Below are 15,349 nucleotides of genomic sequence, written 5' to 3' on the forward strand. Positions count from 1 at the left end.
TGTTTAGCTCCTACTAAATACTAAAAAGTTCTAATATATTTTATTTTTAATAATTACGTATTAAAACTTCAGTTTGAAAATATTTTTGTTTATACACAAATGCATTTTAATAGAGATCAACAAAATATTTTGCCCAATAAGTGTTGAGTACTTTTCCAACCTCTTGACACATTATGGGTAAAATCAATAAAATTGTATATTTAAAAAAAAAAATCAAAACTAAACTCCAGCAGTTTAAAAATTCAAAAGTGTTCTAAATTCCATTGAATAGCAAAAATTTCAGAACAAACAAATTCTGATCTTAATTGTAGTGTCAGCTTATATACTGTTTTAATTTCAAAAAGATTTCTTTTAACATCCAAAACTAAAGAATTTCCGCTCACATTTAATATCTTGTGCCACTACATTAAGTATAATTTATAGAGATTGAAGTTAGTACAGTAGAGCATCGATTATCCAAAACAGTTCGGGACTGGGGTTGTTTGGATAACTGATCGTGTACAAAAAAAAATATTAACCTATCCCATGTTGAAAATTTTTTCCGTTGCTTGTCGCTTTGCATTGAATTTTTGTCGATGTTAAGCCCGATGTAAATTTTTTTAACAATAATAATCATGGCTATTGTATTGTTAAAAATGATTTCTTTATTTTGCACAAATAAGATAAATATATTGAAAAATATAAAAATTAATTTCGGAAGTTAATCTAGTATCATAAACGTTCAGAGTCCTCAGAAAAACACCACACAAAACAAGCAAAACTAACCACTCATGATGGGGGGAAAAAGCCTCGTTCAAATACTAGTGCATCCTTAAAACACTCACACCAACAAAAATGATATTGGAGTAGCCCAAGACAGCTAAATATTGCAGCGCCACAGCACTAGTGGAAATTTGAATTTGCTGACTGGAACGCTTTTGGTTAACCGATGTTTCGGTTGATTGGTATTCGGATAATCAATGCTCTACTGTAATTGCAAATTTTTAAATGAAATTTTTATATATAGAACTTTTAAATTATATGAAAAAGTTGTGTTTATTTATTAACAAAATATAACAATTACTCCAAAATTGCTTATACAGTTGTTCACTAAGTTGTTCACCTATGGAGAGGGTCCAAAATGTCTAAATTAGTGGAGCAAACAGTCCTGCAGACAAGTAGTATGCACCTACATGCATAACACATTTATTGCACCTATGTTTTGCTAAATATAATGAAAAAAGCATTATTTTTTAATATCACAAAATTTAATGACCAAATAATGAACTATGTAACATACAGTATTAAAGTATCATTAAGCCAGCTTGTAGCCTGAGTTATAATGTCTTTACATTAATATTATTTTAATGAGACTTTCCATAGAAACACATTGATATGCTGCAGTGAGTATATCGTTTCTCCATATGCTAATTTTGATCTTAAATAATTGTTTTGATTCTGCAATCAATGAAGACGTCAATGTGCAGTTGTACAAATGCATAATGTTCAAGTTATGTAATAGGTACAAGGGCAGACTGATGGTTTGGCGGTTCTGTTCCCATCACTACTAGTTCTGCATCATCTGATGCATCACTTGATTCAACACGGCATTTCCAGATGTTTTTGCAATAAGATTTTTGAGAATATTCTCTGAATTGTCACTGGAACACTTGTGAACTTCTAACACTTCATCAATATATTAGATTTTCAGATTTTAAATGATAAGTGATCTTGTACTTTAATAACCTGCATACCTTCTGTGATGAAACTTTGTTTGTGTGAACAACTTCATGGATGGCACAATCTTATTCTTGAACCTGTTTTCCTCCAAATCTTTTCCCTTTACATTAACAATCACCATGTGCTATCTATTGCCAAATTGAGCATGATTTCATGTGAGTAGTTGTCATTTACTGTCCAACTTGGAGTCATAACCAAGAAATGTCTAATGTAGAGAGGTGCAAAGAAATGACAGTGGCAGTAAGAGGTGTCTGGGATAGGGAGATAGGAACACATTATAATGCCTGCACTTTCACACAGTGCAAGAGAAAATTGTCCAGGTTAAAGGTGTTCAATTTTTGAGGTTTTACTATATATATACTTTAATTTTAAAATTTGTAAGAAAAATAATCTTTTTACAAAAAATATTAATAAAATTAATTACTTTGTTTTAATACCATTAAATTTTGTTTATAGGATTACGTAGAAAACATGAATTAAGCAGTAGTGAGAGAAGCGTTAGCGTAGAGGCTAGCAATAGTGAAGACGAACCAAATGATGTGCGACATGCACAGACAGCTAGTGAGGTAATGTATATGATTATGATTTTGTCATTAAATTAGAATAATATTAATAAAGGCTTTAGTATTAAAATTAATTAATTGAAAACTTTAATATGCTATTTCATTATATTTTTCAATAATTCTATAAATGCTATGTGAAATTAGATAGTCCTCAAAAAGTTTAGTTCCAGAAATGAATTATGATATTTGTAATTTTTGGGTGTTATGCAAAGATTTTTTTTCTCTTTCAATATTATATGATTTTTTTATTAAATGACAAACAAACACACTTTAGTTTTTCAGCAATAAAATTGTTATTTTTACCTTTTATATTCTGAATTATGTTTTTCAAGAATTCTTAGCAGCAGTTTTTTTCTTTCATATTGCAATATTTTAGACAAGTTAAACATACTGTATTTACTCGCATATAAGGTGAGGTTTTTATTCATTTTTTATTGTTTCAAAAACATAGGTTGTCCTATACGCACTAGCAAAGGATTCTTTGCAATTTTGCAATAATTTTTGTTAACTGTGTGTTCACACTTCTTATCGGATGCTCACCCTCTGGTGTTTAAAAACAAAAGTATTTTGTCTGTGTCATTTCAATTGTTCTTGTGTATTGTCAGGAGTAAAGGTGAGTAGCAATAGGAAAAGCAAAGCTTTTGAATTGAATTCCAATTTGAAAATCTAAAATTACATGGGACCCCTATATAAGTTTTAATCCATTCTGAAGTGAAAACAGTATTTGGAAATCAGAAACTAGTATCAATCTGGACATTCAATTCAAAGAAGCTAGTAAGTGTAATCAATGGAGAGTGGATTCAATTGTTAAGAATTGGCAAAAAAGGTTCCCGATTATTCAACTTTACATGAACAAATTATGTTGTTGATTTTACAAGATTTTTTCCTTAAAGTTTAAAATGCCAGTAATTTTTGCAGGACAACAGGTGCATTTATGTGCATTTGACATTTTATTTGTGATTAAGTGAAATTTAGGGTTTCTTGTCTCCCGGTCTTTTGCTTTTCCCGGGATTTCGGGATAAAAGTGAACTGTTTCCCGGGATCTCGGGAAATCTCGGGACAAAATTAATTATTTTTAAGATATACAAAATATCTTGAAATCAAATGATATAATTATTTTTTTATTTTTTAAAGTAATTTAATACGTTCTGCAACCTCCAAAATCATATTAATAATGCAGTGTAAGATATATATTAAAAATTATCTTTGAATTACGTAGAAATGTTCACTAATAGAAAAAATTTATTAAAGTTTGCTGGAAACTGCATACAACAACAACAACGAAAAAATGCTTGAATTGAGTTGAAAATTTTAAAAAAATGAACTTAGATCAACTTTCTAACTTAAAAAGTAATTTTTGTTTTTAAATATAACACAATACAAAAAATTATTAGAAAATTTTATAATAAGATTTTAAAAAGCAAAGATAGTCAATACTCCAATCACACGATCTGGTTCTTATTTAACTAATGAAAAGCCTGCTACCAAGAATGCCCTTTCCAATTCAATTCATGTGATTGGAATCGTGTTTAATGCATTTAAGAGAAAACAGATGTTATATGTTTTTTCACCTATAGCATGGAGGGTTTCTAGTTTGTTTTCAAGATTGTAGTACTTCTTTTGCTCTCTAGTATTCTTGATTTGTCTACCTTGGCTGCTTTAATAGCGGTATTAAGCTTGTATCCCGATAATTTGACAGTTCGTTTGTCTTTAATAATTAGGTTTATGAAAAAAAACTGGTACTTATGGGTTAAGAGGATATCAGTCGGAAATTGCGATTTTTCCGAATAATGCAAGTTTTTATTTTTCAAACTTAAAACAATTGTTAAATCAAACAACAAATTAATGATTTACAAATGCTTAGTTTTAATATTTAACAAATTTCAAAAACTGCTTACTTCTTACGATTACAGATAACGGTTAATGTTACCTACGGTGCCAAAATGGCGGCTCGTCTCTGATTCCAGCAAAGAGAAGAAACAGTGGGGACGCATGTTCTAACCTAACCTGACCTATTCTAACAAACTATCATAATTATTATCAACTAAATTATTAAAATAGGTTAGGTTAGGTTAGGTTAGAACGTGCGTCCCCACTGTTTCTTCTCTTTGCTGGAATCAGAGACGTGATATCAATAATCATCCTTCTTGCTGTTTTTTTCATTTTTACAACTTAAACAGTAATTTTTGAGTTAAATAACAATAGAATAGTAAATTTAGGTAATTTCATTCAAAAATACGATTTTGATCGCAATTTCCGACTGGCGTCCTCTTAACTGATAAGTACCGAAAAACTTCATACTTGCAGACTTCGTACTCATTTGTATCCTTGCCCAATTTGCACAACCTGGCGTTACACAGTTATTGAAGCTACTGGGCATGGTTAAAACTAAAACAGCATAAGCACAATTATTCCAGATATTACAAGTAAAGAATTTTCAAAGTCCTGCCACAAATAAGCTATGCATTGATTATTGACCATTTGTAACATACCATATAAAGATCAACAACTGCCGAATTATCGGGCTAGCAAATGGCTATAGTAATATTAATAATTAAAGTTAATTTGCTACTAGAGTTAGGCGTTAGGCGCCATCTCTTGCTAAATTTAATAATTAGAATTTTAATTAAATAACGTGTCTGCACGGATAGCAGAAGTTGCGGGTTCGAATCCCGCTTCGGGCCGATTCTTTAATTCCAGTTAGGCCTAAATTTATTTAAATTATTTAATTAAAATTCTAATTATTAAATTTAGCAAGAGATGGCGCCTAACGCCTAACTCTAGTAGCAAATTAACTTTAATTATTAATATTACTATAGCCATTTGCTAGCCCGATAATTCGGCAGTTGTTGATCTTTATATGTAACGGGTTAGTTGTTGTTTATTTATATATATAACATACCATAACGAGCAAAAATTTAAAAAAACTAATAAGTAGATTTAAAATTAATAAATACAAATGTATTCTGACAGTTTATGAGTTAATTATACTTTCTATTTGCAAAATTTCCTCAACTTTAACACAAAATAAGAAAAAAGTGAATTTTTAAGAAATTTGCGGGATTTCCCGGGATAAGAAAAATTTCCCTGGATATTTCCCGGCTTAAAAAAACAACCGGGATTCTGGGATCTCTAGATCCCATTTGAGAAACCCTAATGAAATTAAATTAAATTGTATTAATAAATCTAATTTTCTTTATTTTGATCTTTAAAGTTACACCTTGTTCTATGTACAAGATCGTCTTATAAGCGAGTAAATACGGTATATAACATGTTTAACTTGGCCAAAATATTGCAATAAAACACATACATACATACAAATGTATTTTAAAATTTCTTATATATATATATATATATATCATAAATTTTGTTAATGGTACTTCTGAGATCATTAGGAGTGAAGAGATATTTGTAAAACTTTTATAAGTTTTTATCAAACTTTTCATTTACGTTTATTAATTTATATCTATAAATGAGAATGTTTGTAAGAAATCAATTTTGTAAATTTTATCCGTATTTTCTTCAAAAATTACATACACAATATCATTCATGTGTATGTTTGAAAGAATTTCTAAATACTTACCTCTTGGTTTAGCTTTTGGGACTGATAAGTCTACACCACTAGACGACTAATCATGTACTCTTGGCAAACAATGGTTGCCTAAAAAAACTGAAGACAAAGAAAAGTATACATTTCTTTAATTTCAATAGGCTTCATTTTGTTTTGGTTTTGATGTGTTTATAGGTTACTTAAAAAATAAAAAATAAAAAATAATTGAGGGTCTTGCTCATTTGTCTCTGTTGGTCTGTTCGTCTTGTCTAGCATGTCATTGTGTTTGTTTGCTTTTTGTGCTGTCTGTCTAGCTGTTAAGTAGTATTAAGATTCACACTCACATTCAGTTTTATTATTATTAAGTAGTTATAAGTCTTCCTACTAACAGCCATTTCATACTAACTTCTACACTTAGCTATTTGTGGCAGCACTGAATCATTGATGTTTGCTATATTCAGGTTTTCTTTTAGACCTTTTGGAAGACTATGGCCTTGCAGCATAAAAACTGCATGCCAACATCAAATATAGAGGGTACTGTAGTCATATGTATGCCATTCAGAGGGATCCTACCTTTCACTGCTGTCTATCTCCTCTCCCTCCTCCTCCCCTTTCCCTTACCCTCTTTTCTGCTGGCTAAACACTTTGTGTATGACCAATGTCTTTATTGTATGTATGTATGTATAGGTTACTTTGAAAAAGTATGTTACCAATGCATGTTTTAAAAAATATTGTTAAAAGTATATTGGTAACATTCTCTTTTCCAATAAAGTGCTGATGAACTACACCTGTTTCATTTGAAAATTGAAGGAAAGTATATGTTGTTGGTGATTTCTGCAATCTTCTTTGTTGCAGAATATTGTGTGACTCATTGTCACTTAAATCACAAGCATCAGATTCATTATCATTGGATGATACTATATCATTTCTCTGTAGCTATTGCTGCTGAAAAAATAAAAGCTTTAGCATACTTTTATGAAATATGTGTAGTAGTAGATCTACCTAACTTCAAATAATCTAATAAAAAAAAATATTAGAGTAAGGGCCTTTGAATTAGAATACACAAAAAAGCACTGAAAATGAAACAGTGTACAGAAGTCAAAAACTATGGCTGATGCCGTAGACCTTAGACAAAACTTTTGTTAATTTTGAGGAAAGTATTGGAATTTACTCTCAACTGTCATCTTCTGGCTTTTTTCGATATTACGTATGATTAGTACATTACAGTACAAACAGGAATAAATTGTTTACAATGCTAATATATATGCTTAAAGTATCCAGTACTCAGAAGTACCATCAGGATATAAAGGGTTAAATTGTTCCAGTTTAGTGCAATTAAGTTTCCCCCTCAAGAGTAATTTTGTTTTTGTAATTTATGTAAATACATTAAAATATTGTAACAAACTTAATATTAATTTATAATAATTATTCATGAAAACATGCAAAACATTATAATAAATTTTTTTTAAAATAATGAAACACCTGAAAATATTTTTTTTTAAACGAAATTAGATACTGTACAGTCTACGTTTATTAATTAAATTGATATATGAATACAGTAGAGCATCGATTATCCAACCCCCAATTATCTGTCACATCGGTTAACCGACCGCGTTCTAGTCGACAAATTCAAATGTCCACTAGTGATGTGGCACTACAATATTTGGCTATGTCTTGGCTACTTTAATATTATTTTTGTTAAATTTTTGTGTGTTTTAGCTGGAAACACTGGCTCGACCATGAAAGGGAGGCCAGTATTTAAACCATGCTTAATTTTCTATTTTTTCTTTATTTCTGTATTTATTTTGTGCAAAATAAAGAATTAATTTAATATAATTATTATTTTTAAAAAATTTTGTTAGATTTAACATCAATGAAAATTCAATGCGAAGTAGGTTAATAGCGATATACTAATATGCTTATATGCTTATTATGTGGGATATACTAATATACTAATACAGGTATACCTCAAGTTACATTGTTTTGAATTACGTCATTCTCGATTATACGTCGTTTGTCAAAGAAGTATATGGAAAAATAAAAATCAAGTTTAAATCATTTTATTCGACTTTACATCCGTCCGCCACAAATATTGAAGTCGTAATATCACTAGAAAAGCGTTAAAAGCACATAAAATCATATTAAAATATGTACATTTACAGTAAATGTTAATATAATCATCATAAATCCTAGAGAACAAAACATGAAAACATCTGTGTTTCTGTGTTGTCATCTTATTTAGTGGTCTTTAAGTGCTCATTATTGGCGTTTTCCACTGTAGTTTCGACTTACGTCGTAACTACACAAGTAAATTCGACTTACGTCTCCTCTCCTGGAACCAATTACCGACGTAAGGCGAGGTATACCTGTACACTATATTAATAATGTATTTTTTCATACTTTTCAGTTATCCGTTTTTTCAGTTATCCAACCAACCTCGGTCTCCAATTGAGTCGGATAATTGATGCTCTACTGTATATTTTTTGTATGTAGAATTTGAATAATTAAAATAGCTGTTGTTTATAAACGTTTAGGTTGACAGTTCTCAAGTTAGTGATCGGCCAAGAAGCAGTGGAGAAGGAAGTGAACACACTGCTGATAGTCAACCAAGTAGTCCTGGTGAAGATAGTAAACAGCATTTACCTCTAAATAAGAAAAATCTTTCTAACCAAAGGTCTTCTAATCGGAAATGGAGGCGGAGACGACCCGAAAGAAAAACGAATCAACAGAGCGAAACTGAAAAAGAAGACGGAGCGTCAAGTGCAGATGCCACCGAATTGAGCAGCGTAAGTGATGATAGTTTACAGAGTGATACCGATCCTGCCGAAGGTACAGATTCAAAATCCGATTATCGTAAACCAAAATGTTCGCCAGTCGGATCAGACGATTCGGGAAGAGACGGAGAAAAACCATCACACATATGGAGGAGGAAGATACTTCGGAAGAAAAGAGCGAGGATAATGTCAAGTGATAAAGGAAAAGTCGACAAAAAGCCGGTGATGCAGGTTAACTTTTCCGAAGATAGTATGGAAAAAGGCAGTCCATTGCCCCATGCTGTGATTCAAGATGTAACAGGAAGAGGAAGTAGAGATGAGGATGATGACGACGACGATGATCCAGGCGGAACATCCAGAGATGGTGAAACAGATGCAGATAGTAAGAAGAGTTGTATTCCCGAAGTATCAGAAGAACAGGCTGCAAATAGAGTTTGTGGTCCGATTACCAGACCTCAGTTATTACCTCAGTTAGTTAAAGCAGTTTTAGAAAGAGAAGGTGGTCTTCCACAATTTACAGAAGGTGTTGATTCTGATATTTATGAATGCAGACAATATTTAGCTAGTTTACATCCTCAAAGACATCTTCCTGGAACAGGGTAATTTTTCATATTTCCAGTTTTATTTGGGTGAAAATTTAATAATCTGTTTTATTAAAGTATTTATGATAAATTTTAGAGATCTGGTTGAAGATATTCTTAGTCCAGATGACGGAAGCTGTAATAGTTCAAGAGTTAGCAACAAATCTGAAAAAAATATGGCTGATTTTGAAGGCGAAGAGTCTGGTTGTGAGGATGAACTTGCACAGTTGGCAGCTCATGCACAGGCTCAGTTAGGTTCTCATCCAATGACCCAGAGGTTAGCTAATATGGCTTGCATGTATACTCATCAGTTACATGGTGTCAAGCCGTATCCTCATCATCGTGGCTCCAGTCGAGATGGTGTTCAGGGACAGTTTGATTTGGAGTCTGTTTGCAATCCTGGACAGACATTGCTGTGGGACTTATTACAAGATGATAAAATTGTATGTAGTAACAAAGTTCTAACTTAATATTATAATGTTTATTCTTAATCTTTATGTAGACGTTTAGTGATTGTTAATTTTCAATAGTATAATTCAGTTTGTGCTGTGCTATTTTGTTATAATTACTATATTTTTTGCACGTTGACCAGTATGCTGGTAACCACGGGAAGTTGGTGTGCTAGTTTAATCGAAGTTATAATGGCAAATTGTGTTGTAACATCATAACTCTTCTTACACAGAATTAATTCATTTTTTTGGCTAGTTACTGTTGTTATGAACAGATTATTTTTCATTGGCAGCATTTAGTGAGGCATGAATTGTTTGTCAGTTGTATTGGACTGTGAAATGTTTACTTTACATTAGTAAGGTGAGGTGCACACGTCTAGACAGATAAGATAATCTAAGATGAGGTTACTAATGGCTGTATTCACCAACAAAAAGTTGATAGTCAAAGTTGAAGTTAATCAATCAGAATGTGCCTATTTAAAGTAAAATAATAATGTTATTTTTACTGTTACATGTTAAGAATCATTTATTTGAAATGCTTGGGACTGGAAGTGTTTCAGATTTTGACATATCTGTTTATTTGCATTTGATGTAATGTATGGTAGTCTCACATGACTTGTTTTTTTATGTCGCTTATTTAGGGATTTTTATTAATTTACAATAAAACAAAAACTTTTCACAAATCTATGTGAATATGTTTTTACAAAAGTATCATTATGGGATACAAGTGAAAATATGTTTAACAGATATTCATTTAGACATGTTAAAATAATCTTGGATATGTTCATGTAGAGGTGTTAATGATTAATTTGAAAGAATGGATATTTATTTAAGTTTTGAATGTGTTTTGGTAAATATAAGTTGTGTTAAAAATTGGGATCAAACGTACCCGATGAATATGAAAAAGTCAATCTATTGTGTAAGCCAGACGTTGCCATATCTTTGGGACAATATGCCATTCTGGTGTCAACGACAGAGCTCTCTATTATTGCCACACTAGCCAGTTGGGCAGAGTGGAACAATTGAGCAAAGTCAGCAATGCTTTTGACTGAGAATTGTTGTCCATCGATTCAAAAGGACAGTCTACTCTTGTAATGGAACAAACCCTTTTGAAGAAACTGCAGAAATTTGTTTTTCTCTTCAAAATAAAATTTTAAATAAAACCAGAATAAAGATATAAGATATTGACTTTCCATTAGAGCATAGATCTCAAACTCAAATACAGCAAAGGACCAGTCAAATAGATGTATATCAGATGTGGGCTGTACCCACTATTATTCGGTAATCCAAAACACACTGTAATAAAAAAAAAGGCTTTAACAAAGATCCTTTTGTTGCCAGATCTTTGTTGTTTATGATTTATGTAAACAGTTAGGCATTTGAGTATTTTCTGTTTTAATCTACAAGATGTTACAAACATTGACGTTTAGAAAAGAAGTCAAAGCTGTGGGTCGGATATGTAGCCTTAACAGGCTGTATCTGGCTTGCGGGCTGTCAGTTTGTGACCTCTGCATTAGAGTATAACTAAGCCTCAAACTGTAGTCTCCTTTCCTTTTATTAATTTGTTGGTAGTATCCGTTTGGATGCCTAAATGTAAAGTTTAATTGTACTTGAAAGTCTTCAAATTGCTCCAACCGAACTAAACTTTACAAGCTGATGATAATTCAATCAAAATTTTGTGTTTTATAAATGCAATAAATAGGATATTTCATAACAGAAATGCATATATGCTATTCAGAAGTAATACTAGTTATAAGAATGAAAGTAGAAAGAAAATGGGAATGTCTTTGCTAAATGGTATACATACAATATTGTATGCCAAGTGCAGTAGAGAATCAATTTGAAAGAGAATAAATGACATAATTCTATATTATAACATATATTTATATAATCCCAACATGTCTAGTAAAAGATTGATAAATAAATAAATCCCTAACTTATTATTAAAAATAGGGCCATCTTGGTGAAGGACTTGCTTTAGAGGCAGAAAAGGTGTTGTGTAATCTCGTGTGTTGGTCCACTGATAAAATGATAAGAATGAAATTTATCGAAGGTTGTCTCGACAACTTAGCTAATAACAGGTAGGTTTATTTCTTATTTTTCATATTATCTATTTACAAATGTTATCAAGTAACTAAAATTTGTATTAGATCTGTCGTCGTGTCGCTACGATTACTTCCGAAACTTCTAGGATCATTTCAACAGTTCAGAGGTGGAAGTGATACTCATTCCATAACAATGTAATTAAATATTTTAATTATTTTTATAAAATAAAATCTATTTTCAATTAAAGTGTGTTTATAACTTCATTTTAGGTGGGCAGAAAGAGAACATAAAATGATGAATCATTTTTTCAACAATCTCGTTACTTATACGTCGACGCTTAAGACGCCAAGTTCGTCGAACAGTTCACTGTAAGCTATTAATAAATTTTAATTTCAAATAATGTTTAATGCTTTTTGTTGATTTATTTAGAGAAAATTATATTATGTTGCAATATTAACATTTCTTTGGTTTATTTGTAACATACTTTCGTACTTGATTTTATAACTATCTTATATAGAGATTCCAATGATAAGGAAATAATTTCTAAGAAACCTGATACTGTATATTTTTGTTTCTGCTCAGAGAAAAATCTGACAGATTTATCTAGTATATTATATTTAATTGATTAAATACAGTTTGGTATGCTAGAATGAACATAAGGTGATGGGCATTTATTGCAACAACGTCGAGATGTAGAGGGTGTCAGGAGGGTGTTGTTGAATGCTGACATGGAGAGGGAAAGTCATCCAAGTGTTTGTGCATACAAAAATAATTCATTTATTTTGGAATATTCTGTTAATTGACATTTAGTGTAAATATGATTGCGTAAATAGGGAGGGGGAAGACAGTTATGATGACAAATTGTATACAGAAGGGGGTCGGAGTAAAAATAAAGTGCAATCTGTCATCGCAATATGTGCACAACACCTAATTGGTTCTAGAACCTTGTTTGTTACAGCATCTGTTTGTTCTAGCATACATTGAAATACAGGATGAGTCAGAAGTCTCCGTACAAATGGTGAAAGTGGTGACTAATGTTTATTTTATTTGTACAAATGGTATCATATGATGCAACAGAATAATGTCAACCCATTCTTTCTTCATTAATGGTATTTCTTTTCAATTGGTTCACCTTACTGAAAATGAAAAAGAAATTAGTCACCACTTTCACCATTTGTATGGAGACTTATGACTCACCCTGTATATGTATTTAGGGATAATCCATTCCAAGTCCACAGCCTAGAACAGAGTTACCATCTGACATAGCTATCTAAACAGAGAAAAATAATACAATATCAGAAATATAAGTGTAAAAATAATACAAAATTAATTTATTCAATTTTTATACACCATATATGTAAGTTTCCATCTGTTCTGTGATATTATGTGAACTGCTTAATATAGCGATTCCCTTTGCGACCTGTGTACTTTTTATGTTTTCTTTGTTGAATATTGTGTAGCTAAATAATTGATTTACCGATCATTAATTTAGCTACACCATATTCAGCATTCAGACCCCCTGTCTTTTTTCCACTTTTCTTATTTAGAAATTATTTATTTTTTAATGTTTAAGTTAATTAGCTTTCTCTCACTATTTTGCCAGCTCGTGGCTAAAATTATACAGCAGAATAATTTTACAAAATATATTTTTATTGTTAAAGCTGCAAATAAACAGATATTTGAACCTTACAAACTACAATAAAGACGACGACTAATGCTCTAATCAAAGTGGGAAAACCTTGACATGTGCATGCGTGTACCATGTTGATTATTTTTGTTGTAGCATTGTTCGTTCAAGTTTATTCCACTGTACTAGATTTTTCTTATTTACAAGATATTAATTTTGGATAAGGAGAGGAGATAGAAAAAAAGTTCCTTATTATTATTATCCAATTAATTAATTAATTAATTAAATTATAAAATATAGCAGTAAATATATTGCTAAATTAAAAATCTTTCTGAATTTCATAAATTTGAATTGACAAACAATTTTCTCATAACAAATTTCTAAATATTTTGACATGAGAAATCTAGAAATTTTAGTTTCAAAATACCATATTGGAAATTTGTTTAGTATCAGCTGTACGTTTGTTATTTCCACAGCTTTGAATAATTTTTAATTTACCTTTTTAAATTTAACACTTTTTGTGATACTTTGTTTTTTTTTCCTTTCCATTGCTGTATTAATTGTTTCTTTACAGTCATATTTAGAAAATTATTATTTAAAGATAACTTTTATTGTACATTTGTGAAAGTTAATTTCAAAAACTATTTAAATCTATTGAAATTTCCAAATATTTTCAAATAATTTGAAGTATTAAATTAACTGGAAACAGTTGTTTGATCAGTTAAAATTACGAAAGAATTAATATTTTTGAATTACTATTGTTTTCATATTCTATTTTGCATTTACTACATCATTTCTTTACATCACATTGCAACAATCATCATTGGATTTGTAAAGCTCTCTTATTTCTTTTAAATGTTTTTCTATGTAACAGTCTGAAATGCATATTCTTTATTTTATTCTTCAATTGCCTGTAACTATTCAGAAATTAATTTACAATTTTATTTATGCAATAATTTAACATTTTACACACGTCTATTATGCAGTTATTAAATTAGTTTTACTGTTTTTTCCCATAGTATTATTTATAACCAAAGTAAAAAATAATAATTTCTGTAAATAATACAGGAAGTGGAAAATCAATGATCGACAATTTAACAAATACAATTGAGTTTGATACTAACAATATTTTATATTACTACCCGATATTAGTTTTAAAATTTACAAATGCAATTTTTTGATTTTGGAGGAAGAGTAGATTTTATTAGTAAATGTCTGGTCTAAAACTATGTGAATCGAGGGATTTTTGCATTTGAGATCCTAATAGCTTTGGTATTTTACACAAATGTAATTGTTTGTGAATATTAAAAAATTACCATATCTTAAATCTTCTATTATATGAAAAGTATTCCAGATTGAGTAATTGGTAATAGTGTATAAAGTGAATAATTAGTTTTCTTGGCAAATGTGATATTTGTATTCGCACAATAAAGAATAAAAAGTTTACTACTAATAAGTAAACAACAAAAGTGAATTACTGTGTAATTTGTTCCCGTCTTGATGTAATTTTTAATGTAAGTATATAGTGGTGATGTATATTAAGTATGATTATGTATTGAGATGCAGTGTTTCCAAATGAATGCTTTTTAAACTTTTGGGCTCTCGGCCAGTCAAGGGTCGATGTTGTATTTTGGACATTTGGAGCATTTGGTGATTATTTATATCGTTTCTAGAGAGGACTGGTTTTTGACTGTTTCATCACAAAATATTCAATTTAAGCTATTTTTGTTGATTTAGTATAGTTAGGAACTATCCTTTTTTAATATAAATTCATTTTGTTTTATTTCAAGTAAAATTTTGTTTTTCTGTAAAGTGTTTTCATTAAAATAAATGTTTTTTGACTTGAACTGTTAATATATATGAATTTATATAACAACATTTGCTTATCATTTTGCAGGTACAGTCACAAAGAAGAAATTCAAGTTCGTTTACATTTTTTAACTTGTGTTTTCTCGGCAGCAGGATCTCCAGATAATTTTGGTGAGCTCTTATGTGTAATTTGGTATTGTTTTATTGATACATTGGTTCTCATGTGCATGC

The 15,349-nt window shown here is 30.3% G+C and overlaps 1 protein-coding gene across 1 annotated transcript in view; it reads left to right on the forward strand.

The window, feature by feature from the left end:
- The window catches only part of puf (ubiquitinyl hydrolase 1 puf), a 139,219-nt gene that overhangs the window by 60,793 nt on the left and 63,077 nt on the right, over positions 1-15,349 (forward strand). The window contains exons 10-16 of the mRNA XM_067276129.1: positions 2,176-2,285; positions 8,367-9,205; positions 9,285-9,630; positions 11,590-11,717; positions 11,787-11,876; positions 11,952-12,050; positions 15,207-15,289. Of these exons, the coding sequence (XP_067132230.1) occupies positions 2,176-2,285; positions 8,367-9,205; positions 9,285-9,630; positions 11,590-11,717; positions 11,787-11,876; positions 11,952-12,050; positions 15,207-15,289 (1,695 nt within the window). The remainder of the gene's footprint in view (positions 1-2,175; positions 2,286-8,366; positions 9,206-9,284; positions 9,631-11,589; positions 11,718-11,786; positions 11,877-11,951; positions 12,051-15,206; positions 15,290-15,349) is intronic.

Source organism: Centruroides vittatus, unplaced genomic scaffold (assembly GCF_030686945.1).
Source record: "Centruroides vittatus isolate TY-2023 unplaced genomic scaffold, ASM3068694v2 contig_677, whole genome shotgun sequence".
In the NCBI taxonomy this organism is placed as follows: Eukaryota; Metazoa; Arthropoda; class Arachnida; order Scorpiones; family Buthidae; genus Centruroides; species Centruroides vittatus.